This window comes from Taudactylus pleione, unplaced genomic scaffold (assembly GCF_031769625.1).
Source record: "Taudactylus pleione unplaced genomic scaffold, aTauple2 ptg000113l, whole genome shotgun sequence".
Lineage (NCBI taxonomy): Eukaryota > Metazoa > Chordata > Amphibia > Anura > Myobatrachidae > Taudactylus > Taudactylus pleione.
Genome location: NW_028284515.1, coordinates 1,440,573 through 1,458,765, shown reverse-complemented (window position 1 = coordinate 1,458,765; position 18,193 = coordinate 1,440,573). Strand labels below are relative to the sequence as shown.

The following is an 18,193-nucleotide window of genomic DNA, read 5'->3' as shown; positions in this document are numbered from 1 at the left end:
TCGCCACTGCGAGCAGAAGCCTGCGGTTGAGTTTCTCAACCGCAAGGCCAGGAGTGATTTTGGCTCTATCAGAGCCAAAATCACTCCCACTGACATCACTAGTGATGTCAGTGGGGCCGGCTTCTGACAGTAGGCGTTCCCTTGGGAACGCCTCCCTCTGGGAGGCATGTCCCCGGCACGCCCACCAAAGGGGGCGTGCTGTCAATCAACATCGACAGCACGCCCCCTTTGATAAGACACTCCGAGCGAAGGAAAGTCCTTCGCTCGGCGCGTCTCGCGCATGCGCACGACGGAGCTCCCTCCGTCGTGCGCATGCGCAGTGCAGACCATCGACCCACTTGCGAGCGGACAGCCGCTCGCGAGTGGGTCTGAATCAGGCCCAATGTTCTATTCATGCATGTATTGTATGATGGAAAAAAATAGTTCACTTACTTGTATTATAACAAAAATGAATCCGTAACCAACACTTTAGTAAATGCAGGAGTCCGCTGAGTATAGTATTCACCAATGCTGGTTGTATGTGGGTCTCTCTGGATACTCGCTTAGGTCATAAGTCTCCTACAGTGACATCACGTGAGGAAGGCTGGTTACATTCCAAAGCAGGTAACAAGACTGTTCCAGTGATGTCACAGTATTTGTCCTGTGACAGCGGAATTCCAAAGTTTATCTTTCAAGCAAATTTCCATCATATGCGAGGCCAAATTGGAAATAATAATTACATAGTAGGTGATGTTTCATAACGCAAATGGAGGGACCTTTTTGGTTTCAAGAGGCAAAAAACTTCCATCAAAGAAAGTACCACCTGCAACAAAATGAAAAACTAAATATACTTATGAATACTATCTGACCAATCTAGTGTATAAGATAATGAACTGTAAATAACAGTTATTCATTTGTCTTATGGTGGGGAAAAAAAGGATTAAGTATCCGTGTCCATTCACAACATGGTGCATAATCCAATGCTGAGACTTGAGATCATTGATCACTATAAGGAAATTAATAGTACATATGCGGAATAAAACGTGGAAGCACCAACACTTATGTCAATGATCTGACCACAGGGCCTGATTCAGAGCCGGACGCTATTTGCGAACGGTCGTTCAGAAAAAGGGGCTGGCTATTTAAATTGAGCGCTCGCTCTTTGCGGTCTGTTGACGCCTCTATGTCTGAGCGAGCGAACGAAACATGTGCTCGCTATTTTGTAAAGACGCCCCCTGGCCGTTCGCATCATACGTCATCTCCGCTATTTATTAGATTAATCGAGTACATCGAAAGGCGTCTGAACTGCTCGCAGTGCTTGTGGTAGGTTTTATTTCTCGCAATCACTGCGAGCAGTTCAGGCTAAAAGACAACCAAGTGACGTGGTCGATGACGCTGCTTTGTTAATTATGCACACCCATTAAACGCCCGTTTTGACCGTTTGGCACGCCAGCGTTCGGATCTCCACTCCCCGTTTTCAAGCACCTTCCCGTTACCACCCACAAACGACTCATTCTGTCACTCAAATTAGCAGGCCCTTGCTGTTTTGCGAGCGCACGATTTCCGACAGCAATGACTGGTTGGCGCATGCGCATTACGACCCATACGCATGCGCAGATGTGCGAACATCGCTCGGAGCGAACGAGCGGCCGCTTATGAGCGGCTCTGAATCAGGCCCACTGTTCCATATAAACACTGTGTGCAAATTAGACACATTATCAATTACGTATCAATAATCCCTACCTAGGTCCTGATAATTTGGCATAAACAACATATTTTAACCAGATCAATAACACATAAAATACCACTAAGGGAGTTAGAATTATCTGCACCTACCAGAACAAGCAGGAATCCTATTTGTAGCATCATACATGAATCAATATACTGTAGTTCAGTAGTAGATACTGACATCCACTGAGGATAATATTCACCAATGCTGGTTGTATTGGAGTCTCCCAGGATACTCAGTTATGTCACAAGCCTCCTATAGTGACATCACAATGAGGAAGGCTGGTTACATAGCAAAGCAGGTAACAAGATGTTCCAGTGATGTCACAGTATTTGGCCTCTGACAGGGAAATTCCAAAGTTTATCTTTCAAGAAACTTTCCATCATATGTGAGGCCAGATTGGAAATAATAATTTCCTGCACCATCTGATGCTTCATAAAAGAGGAAACTGTAGTAGCTTCAAGTGGCACAACATTTCTACCAAGGTAAGTATAATATGCAACCACTAAACTGGTCGGTGTTCAAATTGTGCCGTTATGGGGATGTGTATAAAAATAGCAGTATAGCATTTCTGACATAATTTCCTACTACACAATGGGGTCGATTCAATTAACCTGCCACTGCGAGTCCGAGCAAGTAAGTGTGGCTATATGTCGCACTTACAGTAGCTCCAGACTTTTGTTCGCAGTCCCATGGGGCTGCGTACTAAAATCAGCGAGCCCAGGGTGAGATCGGGCCACGAGAGCAGCTTCCGGTGTTTATACGCCCTTAATTGAATTGAGCTCCATGACAGAGACTCACACATTTTGGAGAGTTCTCCCTGAAAAGCAGAGTGACACTGCACGGTGAGGGTAGGGCTATGAGAAAGTCATCAGCAGTGGCCAAAACGTGTTATTGTATTGTCCAGAAATATGTGGGCTTCCCAGCTTGTTAAAGTGAATGACAGGCAGAGGAGCAGGAACCAAGGGCCTGATTCAGGGCCGCTCGTAAGCGGCCGCTCGTTCGTTCCGAGCGATGTTTGCACAACTGCGCATGCGTACGGATCGTAATACGCATGCGCGAACCAGTCAGTGCAGCCGAAACTCGTTTGTTCGCTAAATAGCGAATGCCTGCTATTTTGAGTGACAGGAGGAGGCGTATGTGGGTGGTAACAGGGGAAGGTGCTTGAAAACGGGGAGTGGAGATCCGAACGCAGGCGTGCTTAAAGGTCAAAACGGGCGTTTTAAGGGTGTGCATAATTAATACAGCAGCGTCATTGACCACGTCACTAGGTTATTTTATAGTCAGAACTGCTCGCAAGATTGCGGTAGGAAAAACCAACCACAAGAATAGCGAGCAGTTCATACGCTGGTCGATGTACTCGATTAATCTAATAAATAGCGGACATGACGTAGGATGCGAGCGGCCAGGGGGCGTAGTTTTCCAAAAAACGACTGCAAGTTTTGTTCGCTCGTTCAGACATAGAGGCGTGAACAGACCGCAAAGAGCGAACGGTTCATTTGAATAGCCACCCCTTTTTTCTGAACGAGCGAGCGCAAATAGCATCCGGCTCTGAATGAGGTCCCAAGTCCCTATGGAACTTTGCTGTGACTCTTGGATAACAGATTTTCCCTCGGGATATTTTATTATATCCAGCAAGTTTCTTATCAGCTGTAACTTATATAGGCCCTCATTCAGAGCCGCACGTTACCAACAGTACGCTCGTTGCGTTCCGATGTTGACTAACCGCGCATGCGTCGGTGTTACACTGCGCATGTGCGTACGGCAGATTGCGAGCTTTTTTTCTGTCGTTCCTAAAATAGCGTACAGGAAGTGACATGTCAAATGTGATTGACAGAACAGGGCGTTTTTGGGTGTTGACGGGGGTGGAGATGGAAAAACGCAGGCGTGGTGAGGCGTTTTTGGGGCGTACATACATTAGCAGATGCGAACGTCAAATGTGTTCGGACCGTCACATACGTCACTGGAACATCCTCTTTCCCTTCAAAATGCTCGCACAGTTTAGGGTCTGGATTACTCGACCACATTGGCGATGGCCTTCTCCTCCGTCCCGGGACTCCATGATGTTGCAGCGATTAATCGCGGGTGGTCACAAAAGCAATTAGTGTTGTATTGAAAACCGGCTTGGTATGTGTTTGGAAAGCAGTTTATTGGGATAGCACAAAACCGTACGCAGGTGGAAATCATACCTGCTAATGTCAGGATTACACAATCAATTGGCGTAAATTTTTTGGGGTTTTTTTTGGCCTCAATTTGTTGTTTATGGCCTATTGTGACAATAATGTCATCATGTTTTAATTAGCTCCCCTTTTTTTTTTTAATGTGGAATTTGCATCGTTATGTGATTTTTTAAACGTTCCTTCAAGAGGCCTTTTTTTTTTACAAATGAAATGGTTTTTTGTGTCCTTTTTGCCTTTAGGGCCAGGATTAAATGTAACCCATTTGTACAATAATGTCACAATACAATGTCAGATTTTTATCATAAATTTATTGTTTAAACACAAACCAATTGGCATAATATTTATTTTTATTTTTTTTCTGGCAAAGATACTTTTTATCAAAAATAAATAATCAATAACTGATAACATAAACGTACAAAAATAAATTAAAAACATTTCACAAGAAAGGAGAGGGAAGTTTTGACCAGAAAGGAATATGAGCCAAGCACAGAAGGAGTGTGGGAAAAGTCGCCATTGCTGTCACCGTTTTTTCGCCCGTTTGGATGGGGGAGGGTGGGCGCCAGACCGGGTCCGGGATGCCATCGGGCTGGCCTGTCCAGAGGCAGATGTTGTGGCCTCTGGACTAGGCACAGGGCTAGGCACATTTGGAGGATTGGCTGATGTTGTGCCAGAGGTGGAGGATCCTGATGTTCCGGCAGGAAGGGAGGTCGGCTCCACCATGTGCTGGCGAACGAGCTGCTCCAGGGCATCGGCGATGCGGATGTTGGCCCTGGTATTTTCCGCCAGGGCCTAACCAATGGTCACGTTGGCCGCAGCATTTTGCTCCAGGGCCTCAGCCACCCGTATCAGACTGGCGTCCATCCTCTGCAGAATCTCCGTATGGAAATCCGATTTGAAATTGAGTTCTGTGAGGAGGCCCACTGCCTGCGAGGGGGCACGCCCTGGACTGGCTTCTGCAGGGTCCTCAGCCGGATGTACTGGTTCCTCCCCTGCAGAGCCAGCAGAAATTCTGCGGCCAAGGCTTCCCTCTGGAGCAGACTCATCCGCCTGTGTCTCTGTTTGAAAAATGAGAAAAGAGTCACATTAGAATCTACATATTGGCACAATAGCATTTCAGAGTTGGTGACATCACAATACTTACCTGGGCCAACATGAGGAGCCGCAAAGTCTGGCATGTCCGTATCCATGTTGGACACGCCAAACACCTCCACAGGCTGCACACACCCCTGTGCCAGCTCTTCTAAATCCGTCAACTCCAATGACACAGGGGTGGGACCCCCACCTGTCCCCCTTGCATGCCTAGCCCTGTCCGCGAGTTTTTGCTTTAGGCGATATTTGAAGTCGCCCCATCTGTGGGGAAAAATGGAAGCCATTATCCTTTGGTTTAAAATGGGGTTTGTTTTTAGAGGGGGCAAGGGTTTACTTACCGCCGTTTGACATCCCGGGCTAGACGGACATAATCACCCACTCTATTGACAGCAACGGCTACCTCTTCCCACATTCTCCACTTCTGGCTTAGACTCATATTCCTGTCTGCCTGTGGCAGGATGTCCACACACTTCTGGATCAAAACCTCCATCTCCTTTCTTGTGAAATGTGGCTGCCTTTTTTTTTTGCCCGCTTTGGCCGGAATACTGGGCCCAGCAGCCTCTTCCATGTCATCCTCCTCACCTATTTGTGTAAATTTACAGAATTCACAAAATCACAACTTGCCTAATCTTATGTTTCAAATTAATTGTTGATAGAAAATGCATGAAAGACTTACCGCCTGACTCTTGTGCATTTTTTCCCTGGTCTGTCGCCATGTCTGAGGTCCAAACAAGAAATACACCAGAATTTGAATGTGTTTTCGTGACGTATTTATACATGCGTCCTTATTTTGCGGCCGCATCATTGATTGTGCGGCCCTATGATCCCTCCTTAATTTGTGCGGGAAACGAAACACTATTTATGGCTTGGTGTGTCTCAAGTCGAGGTGGCGTTTTTGGATTGTTGGAGGTTATCTTGGCTGGAGTTTATTGATTGCGTAGAAAGGAGTTGGAGGTTGGAGATTCGTTTGTTGGTTAGATTTGCGTTTTTTTTTCCGTTATCTTTGTTGGTTTATATTTTTTGGACCTCGTTTGTTGATTTGGTAAGTTTTGTGAAGTCTAACTTTTGTTCAATTGTTGTTTCAGTGTGTTTCGTATATTTTGTAATTTTTGGATCCCTAATTTCTTCTATTTTAGATTTTGTTTATTTTCGACCCCAAAGACCTTTTGATTTTGCATCTTAGATATTTGCTCTTGGTAAGTCCATTTTTTATCTTGTATTAGCAAACTAATTAGCGCATTTTTAGTAGTTACTCTTGTGACTTGTATTAGCGAACTAATTAGCGCATTTTAAACAGCTTAATAATCATTCTAACTTTTTGGTGGTTTATCTTTCGCTTTTTGAGCCAACATTTCGACCCGTTTTGATGTACTGTGTTAAATGTCGCTTTGCGGTTTTGCTAAATGGGTGTTTGGCATATTTTAACTTTGGTCTAGCACAAAATGTATAAACAAAAATGCACAGAGTGAAATGTGTCAAGTAATTTTGTTGTTTATTTTCAGTTTGGACGTATCATGACAATACCCCGGCATGTAAGCAGCAATAGATGGTATCATCAAGCTAAGTTGTTTTAATATAGTTTTGGGGTGGGTCAAAAGCCTTACTTTGAAATCTTTGAATTTCAGGTTGATCTGGGACGGATTGTTCTGGCCATGCTCCCGGAAGCCGACCAACCTCAATCTCATCCCAGGCGTAGGCATCGTAGGCATGCAAGGCCCCAGATATTTCGAACACGTGTCACCCTTTTTGGAATGCCCGATGATGAGGTTTTAAGACGCTACCGTCTACCTCCCAAAATCATCATAGACACTCTCTCATTAATAGAAAGTGATCTTGAGCGGCAAATTGACAGTCCAACAGCAATACCACCACTGACGCAATTTATGGCGGTGTTACATTTCTGTGCCTCAGGATCGTTTCAAACAACGGTGGGAATAGTGGCGGGCATCTCCCAATCCTCCTTTTCCCGGATCCTGAGGGCAGTGATGGAGGCACTTTTCAAGCACCTCCATCATTTTATTCAAATGCCTTTGGATATGGGTGCCCTTAGTGTGGCCAAGGCCAATTTTTACCAAATAGCTGGCTTCCCACACATCATAGGGGTTGTGGATGGTACTCACATACCACTTCAGCCTCCAGCATGGCTGGAGGCAATATTTAGAAACAGGAAACACTATCACTCCCTGAATGTAATGGTGGTATGTGATGCCTCCCTCCAGATCCTGTCCCTGAATGCTAAGTTACCAGGAAGTGCACATGACTCCTTCGTCATCCGGCAATCAGGGATATGGCAGAAATTAACCAACCTACAAGCTGGTGATGCGTGGCTTCTGGGTAAGTGGAGACCTTTAGTACATAACAATGTTAAGATACACAGTGTTCCTGATGTTGTCTCTTATTTTTCACAGGAGACAGTGGATACCCTTGCATGTCCTGGCTGCTCACTCCTTATTTGGCTCCCACACCAGGCCCACAAAGTGAGTATAATTCCGCACTTACAGCCACCAGGCAAGTGGTGGAGCGCTGTATCGGCCTTTTAAAAGGCCGATTCAGATGCCTCCACCGCTCTGGTGGCGAGCTCATGTATTTGCCGGATATGGTGTCGAAAATTGTGGTCCTGTGTGGGATATTTCACAACATCGCCATAAGGAGTGGTGTCCCAATGCAGCCAGAGGATGCCTTACCTGAGGATGGCCCCCCCGAGGTTGGTCGGAGGTCAGTATGTGGGGGGGCCATACGCGATGATGTGGTGGCCAGATTTTTTAGGTAAGTTTGACCCAAACTACAGTGTTTATACCTAATGTGTTTGTGTTTGTTTGCGAACATCTAATTTATTTTTATTTTTTTCACCATCTTCTGTTTGTTCACATAATCTTTGCCACTCCAACGCTCACTACTTCCTGCTACCCTTACCAAACCTGGATCTGGTGATTTTGGCCATATATTCTGGAACCCATATCGCAACGCCATGTTTGTGGAATCATGTTGGCATGGTCCTTCGTCAACCAGTTCTTGATTGTTTTTTTTATTTAAATATTTTATTTGTATGTGTTGTATTTGAGATTATCACTGGTTTTTTTTTTTGGGACTGACCACTTTGATTTCTCATTTATGTTGTGAATAAATGTTTGGAGAGTGAAATGGTCTTCCTTTTTTTGGACGTTAACAGCAAGTGTAACCAGGTTAACACACCTTACATTTGACTAAGGGGTAATCCAGTACTGACACCAGTTGATGTAAACTGAAATATGTTTTCAGGTTCCCAACCCACACCAAAAGGAAGCCTGTCCAAACCTTTGGATTTTGAAGATTGGCCTAAGCAGCTTGCACACCAACTAGGAACCTGTAAAATGTCGAAATATCTAATTGACACTACACCCAAAAAGGGAAATGACATTGTTACTGTTATGTGTTTCTTGTGGCTGTTTAACATACAAATACAAAACACAATCTAACTTTTAAAAAAGGGAAATCCTTGCAGGAACAGTCTACTTATGTCAGGGAAAACTATTTTTGTTTTGGAAAAAAAGAATGAGCCAGAACGTATATTAGAACTAAAAAATGTATTTACAAAACGAAAATAAACAAAAAAAACTACTGGCGAAGGATGCCAGACAGCCGGTCAAGGCCCACAAGAATGCCAATGACATGTTGGCGCATCTGGCCAACACAATCGTCCACCTCTTGTCGACGCCTCTGTTCCTCTGCGGGTGAGAAAAGTGTGTGGATTAATAAAACAATAGGGAATCCACATTAAAAAAACAAAAACACAACGAAATCACTCCTAAACCGAAAAAAAAAAAACCAAAACAAAAAGGGGGTGCTGCCAAAAATACAAGGCCTATGTACAAATTCCCACAGGTGTGATATGTGTATGTTGAAATCAGCAGGAAGAGGTAAAGGCAAACTGCTAAATCACCAAAAGTAAACCAAACAAGCACGAATAAAGGCACGACACATGATTACATACAAACAGTTTGTGGTTAAAAAAAATGTGAAAGAAAAACATACCGGGAGCCAAAACGGGAGCTCCGGAAGTCCCTCCATGTTCCTCCTCGGAGGAGCCTTCATTCCCCAAAGAACGGGGAGGGGTAATGACGGACTCCGGGGAGGGGGTAATTGGAAGAGGGGTGGGTGGAGGAGAGGGGGAAGTGGGACGGAGGGGAAGGAGGCCCGACAGTTCCGGGAGAGGGTCTTGGAAGGCTGGGGAGGAGTGGGGTATAGGGGAAATATTTGGGGTGGAGTGTTGGCTGGGGGTTGGGGATAGTGGCCGGGAACGCCGTCTGGCCGGACGGTGACGGCGTAGTCTTGGCTGTCCTCCTAAAATATGTCAAACAAATTGAGGTTAGTTTCTGGGCAAATCCGGGCCCCAAAAAAAAAAAAAAAAACCACCAACAAAAAACATGCAAATAGGAGTAGAATGAAAAAAACAGAAATAGAGGGAAAACAAGCACACGCTGATATGAGGACAAATAATAAATAGGACAGACAGGAAAACATGCACACGCAGATATGAGGACAAATAATAAATAGGACAGACAGGAAAACATGCACACGCAGATATGAGGACAAATAATAAATAGGACAGACAGGAAAACATGCACACGCAGATATGAGGACAAATAATAAATAGGACAGACAGGAAAACATGCACACGCAGATATGAGGACAAATAATAAATAGGACAGACAGGAAAACATGCACACGCAGATATGAGGACAAATAATAAATAGGACAGACTGGAAAACATGCACACGCAGATATGAGGACAAATAATAAATAGGACAGACAGGAAAACATGCACACGCAGATATGAGGACAAATAATAAATAGGACAGACAGGAAAACATGCACACGCAGTTTGCCCCACAAACACAAACATGAAAACCACAATACATAACACTTACTTTCAAGGATCTGCATGCGAAAGCATGCCAGCAAGCGGGGCGTTCGCCGTTGCAGGTCTGACCACCTGCGCTCCAGTTGCCCGATGTTGCGGCGTGAACCCAAGGACCGCAGGCGGGACCGTGCCTCCGCATACGCGGAGCGCTTCTGCCGGTTGGTGATGGGTGGAGGCTGGCTGGTGATACGGCGATCCATCACCTCCGTAAGCACCAGCAGCTCGCGCCTGGTGAATGCGGAGGCTCTCATGATGGGAATGGAGTTTTTCATACAAAACATTTTTGATAAAGTGTGCAAAAAATTTCTGATTGGCTAATGTATTTTGGAAATTAACAGGAGCAATTTTATTGGTTAGTGTATGAGTCATGTGTTCAACAGGGCCAGAAATCTCTGAAGAGTTATGATAGGCTTGATGCAGTGACATGCGTTTGCAAATTTAAATAAAGAAATGAACCCCGGAAAATATGCGGGGATCCACACCAATAGAACAATTGTTTAATTGTGGTTCACATGTTTTTTGAACAATAAAAGCGAATGTTCCATCCGTACGTATTCTGCGGGTAAACACAAACACGGACAAGAGTAAAGTTTCTTGCATTGTGTTGAAAAAAAACAAACAATTAAGCTAATTGATACATTGATTGGCATGATACGATTGAGGGAGGTAGGCAGAATAAAGGAGCAGGTAATCGACATCTGACAAGGCCACTTCCGGTTTCACTTGTGCGTGCGTTCCCTTCAAGCCATTTCGGGGATGTACGCTCGCTATTTCGCACGCTCGTTAGTTAGAGGAGGGGTCGCCTGAGTTTAGGGAGGAATTTTAGATGCGAACGAAAATACGAGCGAGCCATTGAATTTAAATAATTTTGTACGTACGCCTAACGTACGTGCGCCCGCTTGCGAGTGGCTCTGAATGAGGGCCATAATTTGCTATCAATTTGCAACATTGTTACAATTTACATTGGGAAACTTTTTCACAACAAATAGTTGACTCCCTGGATTAATTATCTATTTTTCATGGTGCTGCTTGTTGCAAAATCTATTCTGCTTATATTATTATAGTTCATCATATATGGACAACACTTATCGTTGTTATGTGTAATATAATGTATCAATAAATTGTAATTATTTAACTTATTCTCAGTCTTCTTGCAATCTAAAGCACAGCAGAGTCTCTTTTTATTATTATTATCCTTGTGGGGTTTACAAATTTCCTCTTCTTGAGACCCTCTGCAGGTGATTAATAATAATTAGTATTGGGTATTGCTATTGTTTTTATTAGAGATAAGCGGTTCGGTTATCCAGAAATCTAAATCCACACAAATTTCGTGAATCCGGGTAAATCCGAGTCGCGGTTCTAATTTCCTGAGGAGATCCGGGTCGCGGTTCTGATCTTTTTGCGGTTCGGAATTTGGATTTTAAATCCGTATTTCGGGTTTTGGATTGCATAAATTACATGATTTTAGCTGTTTTTAAAACTTATCTATTTTGTATTTAAAAAGATCCAGATCCAAACCCAAAACACTTGAGGGTGGTTTGCAAAACCAAATCCAGATCCAAAACCTTGAAGGAGATACAGATCCAAAACGAAAACACGGGGGTCGGCGCACATCCCTAGTTTTTATATGATGACACAAATTGCATCACTTGCCCCCTGGACCTGTCCTTCAGGATATCCCAGAGAGGAGGCCCAATATGTCAGCAAGCATGCTTTGGAAATGTTGTACATTTATGTCCCTTCATTTTCAATTTACTGCAGGGAACAGTAAAACATTATCATCATTATCCTTTATTTATAAAGCACAGACATATTACATAGTATATACTTAAAGTCAGCCACAACAGGGACAGCCCCCCTGACACACACTCCACTGTGCTCTGGAGGACTCAATTGGTGGGAGGTGGTAATGCCTTGTTAAGTCTTTTGGTGCTGAGGGATGGGGATGGGATAAGTTTCTTACATAATGACTTGGGCACTGTAGGGGGTGAGTAGTGCCATAATGTGGACCTACTGACACTGGATTGGGGGGAGAGATCTTATGACACTGGGGAAATATTACCACTAGGGTATTTGTGGGTAATGCTGCTTGGAATCTAATGCCACTGGGGGGTGAGAGGCAATTTTACAATGGGGGCTATGGACACGAGCAGTGTAAGACACACTCTACGCAAAAATTTTAAAAATATGTTTTCAACTTTATTGGAAAATAAGGAATCTATAATTTGAGGGCCTTTTGGTAAACAAAAAAAATAATGTCAGCTAAGTGGTTAAAAAGAAGGAACAGATGACTCTTATATATCTAATAGGTGTTTGTGAGGTTCTGATTTTGTGGTGGACCCGGGGTGGTGATAGGAGCAGACACAGAAGCAGATTTAAATGAAAAGGTTGAGTTTTTAAAAAGTCACTTAGAAGACATGGGAATGGCAAATGAAAAAGTCCAGGTATAGCACTAAAGTGCACTTGATAACTGCAGTGAGGTAAATGGGAGAATGTCCAGATAGTGACAGGCAGGAGCAGTCCAGTATACAGAATGCAGGCAGAGGTAACGAAGTCCAGCTGGGTGCGAGTGGAGGCAAGGTGCAGGGAAACAGCAGGTTCAGGTACTCAGGAAGGTGAAAAGGTAAACGGAGGGTGCAGGGTAAGTCCAACAGGTTGGAGCAGGCAAGGTTCAGGCTAGTAGCGCTTCCAAGGAGGCAGGTAAGGCACAGGTACTCTCTCTCAGCCGCAGCTGAGAAACACGTTGCACTGGCAAAGGAAGGAAGGTTCTAGACCTTCCTAAATACTCAGTGCCGCGCTGTGACTGGCTGGAAAGAACACATGACCCACCAGGATTGGACAGCTTGAATTACATGGCCGCAGGCAAGATGGCGGCGCCCATGCCAAACGGAACAGCAGCACCGCCAGGCCTCACCAGGCCCAGTGACAATGTGCCTGCACAAAACCACGCACAGCCAATGCCCCTCGCCAAACACCAGCACCGCTGCCAGACACCCCCCGCCACAATGACCTCACAGGTAATACCCGGTGACCACCATGCCGAGAAACCCTGGTCGTGACAGTGTAGGGAAAATAAATACATATGGTAGAGGAAAATACTCCAAATAATTGCACTCAGCGCATGGATTAAACACTTGAGGGTAAATGAAATAGCCTGCAAGTTTCTGGCACACACAGGTTTCTCAGAAATGTAGCCACTAGATTTAATCCAAATCAGTTTAAAAGGAAATACCAAAAACCCATGGGAGACTGCAACTCGCAGGATATTACGGTTACCCTTGTCCATAATAAAACTACAGCACAAATATAACACTGGCCTAAACACTCAGATATGTACGCTCTGCTGTTTTCATTTCTTGACCAATTGAAATGTATTTGATTTAATATTTCAGTTTTAAAACTTTTATGAACAACAAATACAAATGGATAGTTTTCAGAAGATGCAACTGCAGAAAAATATTGCCTGAACTAGGAGAGGGAAGCAAGTCAGCCATTTAGAACTAAAAAAACTTATAGTATGACATACACACAGCATGACCCTATTGCAGTTCGTGGCACGCTACGTGTTATAGTTCCTTGTAGAAAGACGTTGTGCATTTCATAAATATCCGGTTTTAAGGGACATATTCATTATTAATTCTGATGGATCCACAAAATGTAGAATTCAAGGCAAAATAGCAATGACATTTCCAGAGCTACGTGAGTAATTCAGTACTGCTCCATTGTCCGGAGTGCCACGTCAGTGCCGGTATCAGCACTGTCAAAATCGCCTGGAAAATGGCCGCCACTGCCATTTTCCCAGCATTTTGCGCATGCCCAGTATGGAAAACATAGGGAAAATGGCCACGGCGCCATTTTGCTGGTGACTTGCACATGTACTATAGCTTCTGGGCGCACTAAAGTGCCCTGTGTCTACCAGTGTGACGCTGCGCACAGTGCGCAGCCGGACGCCAAAGAGACAGAGGAGGGGGCCCCGGACAGAGACTGCACAGGGCCCCCTCCTCTCTTGAAACGCCCCTGCGTAAGGGCATTGAGACTGTGCTGTGGTCAGTGATATCTCCTGCATTACAGAACGGTGAATGGGTCAGTTACATAAAACATGCGGAAAATACTGTTTCTGTACATATAACAGAACCTTTCTCCTTGTCGAATAGGACCCTTAGCATCAGAAATGCCCCCAACTGAATGACAGCTTGTTAACTGATCACTGATAACGATATAAAACATTATGGGGCCTATTTACTAAGCAGTGTTAGGAGAAAGAGTGAAAAAGTGATAAGGTACCAGCCAATCAGCTCCCAACTGCCATCTCACAGGCTGTGTTTGCAAAATGACAGTTGGGAGCTGATTGGCTGGCACCTTATCACTTTCTTATCACTTTTCACTCTGCTGTCTCCTAACACTGCTTAGTAAATAGACCCCTATGATTTGCTCCTGAGACTCTAGCAGGCAAAGCACTGAAGTGAAACACCTATAGTACACATTGTATATGATGAAGACACATCTATAGCAAGAACAACCACAGCTTCTGAAATGACATATTCATTCATTTAATATCTTTACACTACTTACATCTCCCGCAATCTCCCATCTGTCCCAGTCCTCCTCACCGACCATGCGCAATGCTCCTGTTGCCGTGACAACCAATCATTAGCAAATCCCGACATGGCTAAAGTGTCACGTGACGCAGCAGGACACCAAGCGCCAGTGTTCATCAGGTGGGCGTTTCTAGCGAACAGCTGGAAGAAAATCTGCTCATTCTCATTGGCGAACCAGGCCGAGGCTTGACACGCTTTGTCAACTAAAGCAGCTAATCAGATCACACGTGGGAGAAACGCCTTTTGCGGGACGAGCCTCGCTGTGGGCAAAAGTAAGAGCCAATCAGATCAGCCTAGTGAGATTTCATTATACACTGTCCTGCCAGTGCATAGATGGACTTTGAGACACAGGCGCTGGTTGCTGACTGTTACTTTTGTAAGAGTGCAGAGGAAGTTCCCAGCATCAAGAAGACTAGGTACAGAATAGTTGGGAGTAATATACAGTACTGTGCAGCTATCATATGTGTCACTATTCATTACTCTGACAATAAATGAACAGTCACCACTAATTAAACACTAATTTCTGTCTTGGATGACATAATTTTAAAAGAAAACTTATTTCAAGTAATTATCCTTATTTTTAAGCAGGGAGCAATTATGTAATAAGTTGTGTAGTTTGCTATACATACATACAGTCCCCTATCATCTTTTTTTGGTTGCAGTATTGCATTTTAGAACAAAGTTTATTGTTTATGAAGCTGGTTTTAGTTTTGCAATTGATGTACTGTAGTAATTGTTGTAGACATAGAGAAGAAAAAACATGTACCCTTGTACTTAAAGCATCAAACACAGGTGTAGCTAAATATGTATTTTAAACATTTAGTGTGTTTATTATTCTTTCCCCAACACTGCAGCATTTTTTTTTTAGTAATGTGATTCACGTATAATGGAATCCCCATTCATTATTTTACATAGCAGCATTCCCAGTGTGACGTACTCAACTTCAGGGGGGTGGGAGGAATCATTGGTCCATACACCAACAATTCATAGAAGGTTTCTCATACTTAAACTCATAAATATAAAGAACCCCAGTGCAGTAAATGCAAAATTAAATATTCACATGGCATTCAACATTCTGTTATGATAATATCATTTGTATTAGATGTTTAGTTTTCATAGTGCATTGAGAGTCCAAGATCCGTTAACTAACTGCATGTAATTTTATGCCTCTTTCAGTGACAACTGGTGAATTTTACAGCAACCGTCTTCTCTGTGGCACCTGATTACTAAACATGCCAGTAACTACTCCCGTCGTCAGTTTTTGGACAGAAGCTTCTCAGCAAGTCTTAGCTGGAGGATCAGCAGGTAACTGCCTTATTTAACTGTTTTAGTCTTCTAGATCAGTGGTTCTCATCCTGGGGTACTCGCTGTGACGTTCAAGGGTATGCAAAAAAATTCAGTAATTGCTGGTTGGTACAGGTGCAGGACCGGTTTAAGCAGCCATCGATGGCAAACATGCTTCCTTGATGCTCGGTTACCCCACCAAATTAGCTAGTACAGTAGCCAAGACTTGTCTTCCTCCCCATACTGGAGGCTCATCCTATGGTTCCCTCTAGTTTTGTAATTTGTTAAAATCCTTAATGATTTCCTTGCCATGTATAACATCAGGACCTGTTCCTCATTTAGTGGACAAACAGGACCTAAATTACATTTGATACGTATTGGGCTGCACCCACTCTGTGGAATACCACATACTTACCGAAATCTGAAGTTTACTCCCGGGAGAAGTGGGCAGTGATGGGGGTAAGGCTGGACTATTGCACCATTAGGCTTCACCCCCTTATGACGAAATGCCGCTAATTGTATGTTTTTGAATAGGAGACAGAGCCGAATGATGAGATTAGCATAGATTTGCATAATTATGCCCGCCCCCTCCTGGCAGTTTCGGAACCACTGTAAGATTCTCCCCATTCTGCCCACTTCACTTGGGAGTTGACAGGATGCTGGAGAAGTGCCTACTCTTACGGGGCTGCAGGGGGCTACCTGAAAAATTGGGAGTCCTGGTGGAGTAGGCAAGTATGGAATACTCTCTCACAACGAGACTTTCCTCTAGTCTCCAAACCCTCAATAGTTCCCTGAAAACTCACCTCTTCAGGCAAGCTTTATCAAATACCAGAACCACTCATGTAAACCTCCATAAGTTATACAACTAATTACCTCCCATCTACACAGTCCACAAATATCTTTACATATGTCTTCTTTCTGCACTCACAACCCACTGACCATCTTTGCTTTCTGACTGGATCATTCAGCCCACAAAGAACCTCTGCTATCTGGCTGCACTAATGCAATATGTTTTCCTTGTCCTCATGTATCAAGTTCCTATTTCCCTAAGCAGGGCCCTCTTACCTCTCTGTCTGTCTGTTATTACAGTCTTGTTTTATTATTGTTTTGTTCCCAGTTATACAGCACAAGCATATCCCGATGTGCCTCACAACACCAGAATTCTAAATGTCATAACTAGTGACCATGACATCAGCCTATGATATTGCATGTTCACCTATGTTTTATCTAGTTTCTAGTTGAGTCCAAATAATGAAGTTGCATAAAAATGTATTCATTAAAAAGACCTGTTGTTCCTGTTATCGTTAGAGCATAACATACCTTTATTATTATTATTATTATTATTATTATTTATTTATATGGCACCACAAGTGTTCCACAGAGCTTTACAAAGTACATAAACAAATAAGTTGACCAGTGACTTACAGTACAGTACAATACAGGACAAGGAATATGGATCCTGGGTGAGAAAGGGTCTAATCTTGGAAATACTTTTAAGATGAAAATGACAGGACTGCGAGAGATTCTGGATATGTGGTTTGATGGAGAGGGAGGAGTTCGGGATAATTCCAACACAGCGCACTTTGGAGATAGTTGTGCCATCAATTGATAAAGAAATGGTGGGAGGTGCGGTTATTTTGGGGGGGTGGAAAAATGATCAGCTCAGTCTTAGACATTAAGTTTAAGAAATTGCTGGGACATCCAGGAAGAGATAGCAGAGAGACCTTTAAAAATGAATAAGAAAACCTTTAAAATTAATAAGAAAACATGTTTGAACTACAGTTTTATTGTCCCGTTTCTTAAATTGTAAAATATGAGACATATATATATATATATATATATATATATATATATATATATATATAATATATATATATTATATGTATGTATGTACAATTTGTAATATTCTTGCATCGTTATTTTAAAACTCTTGTTTATGGCACATTCATTGCTTTTATATATACTGCCACCACTACATTTTATATAATATCAGTTCTATTAATTACAAATGTTTTGCTTTGTACATGTTGGGGGTTCAAATTATGCAAATGGTATGCCAGGGGGTAACCAGTTGAGTACAACAACAAGGTGGAAGAAAGTCTTGGGCGCTTCAAAACTATGCTGCAGCCTTTTCAATAAAGATCTTTCCCCAAAGATCCAAAAAAATGACCGTTATGCAAAATTTATTGAAAAAATTGGCGCTGCTAGTTATAGTGTGTTTAGAACAAATAGAAAAAATACTTATCCGTGTAGATGCTGTAATAAACGTCAGTTCTAATATTCTTTCTTTGTCTTTACCCAAAGTTCCGAGATCATGGGGAAAAAAAGAATTATGCATATGACGTCAGTGTGAGATGTAGTAAGAGTTGGTAATAGACAATGATTCTTCAAAATAAGGTGGAAAAATAAGGCGTCCCCCAACTCACTAAATGCA

General features: G+C 43.2%; 2 protein-coding genes across 4 annotated transcripts in view; one reads left to right on the top strand and one right to left on the bottom strand.

Annotated features, from left to right (window-relative positions):
• MIPOL1 (mirror-image polydactyly 1) overlaps window positions 1–14,518 on the bottom strand; it is a 458,494-nt gene extending 443,976 nt beyond the window's left edge. Inside the window, exons 1-2 of one of the 2 annotated variants that reach the window (XM_088471288.1) lie at window positions 14,450–14,483; window positions 433–802 (exon numbers count right to left, since the gene is read on the bottom strand). The gene's annotated coding sequence lies outside the window, so the exon portion shown is untranslated. Of the gene's footprint in view, window positions 1–432; window positions 803–14,449 lie in introns of both variants that reach the window. The other variant, XM_088471287.1, reaches the window with a different exon arrangement.
• Window positions 14,519–14,801: 283 nt separating this feature from the next.
• SLC25A21 (solute carrier family 25 member 21) overlaps window positions 14,802–18,193 on the top strand; it is a 536,964-nt gene continuing 533,572 nt past the window's right edge. For both annotated transcript variants that reach the window (XM_088471286.1, XM_088471285.1), the window contains exons 1-2: window positions 14,802–14,891; window positions 15,652–15,780. In XM_088471286.1, the coding sequence (XP_088327412.1) occupies window positions 15,708–15,780 (73 nt within the window). In that variant the 5' untranslated portion in view covers window positions 14,802–14,891; window positions 15,652–15,707. The remainder of the gene's footprint in view (window positions 14,892–15,651; window positions 15,781–18,193) is intronic.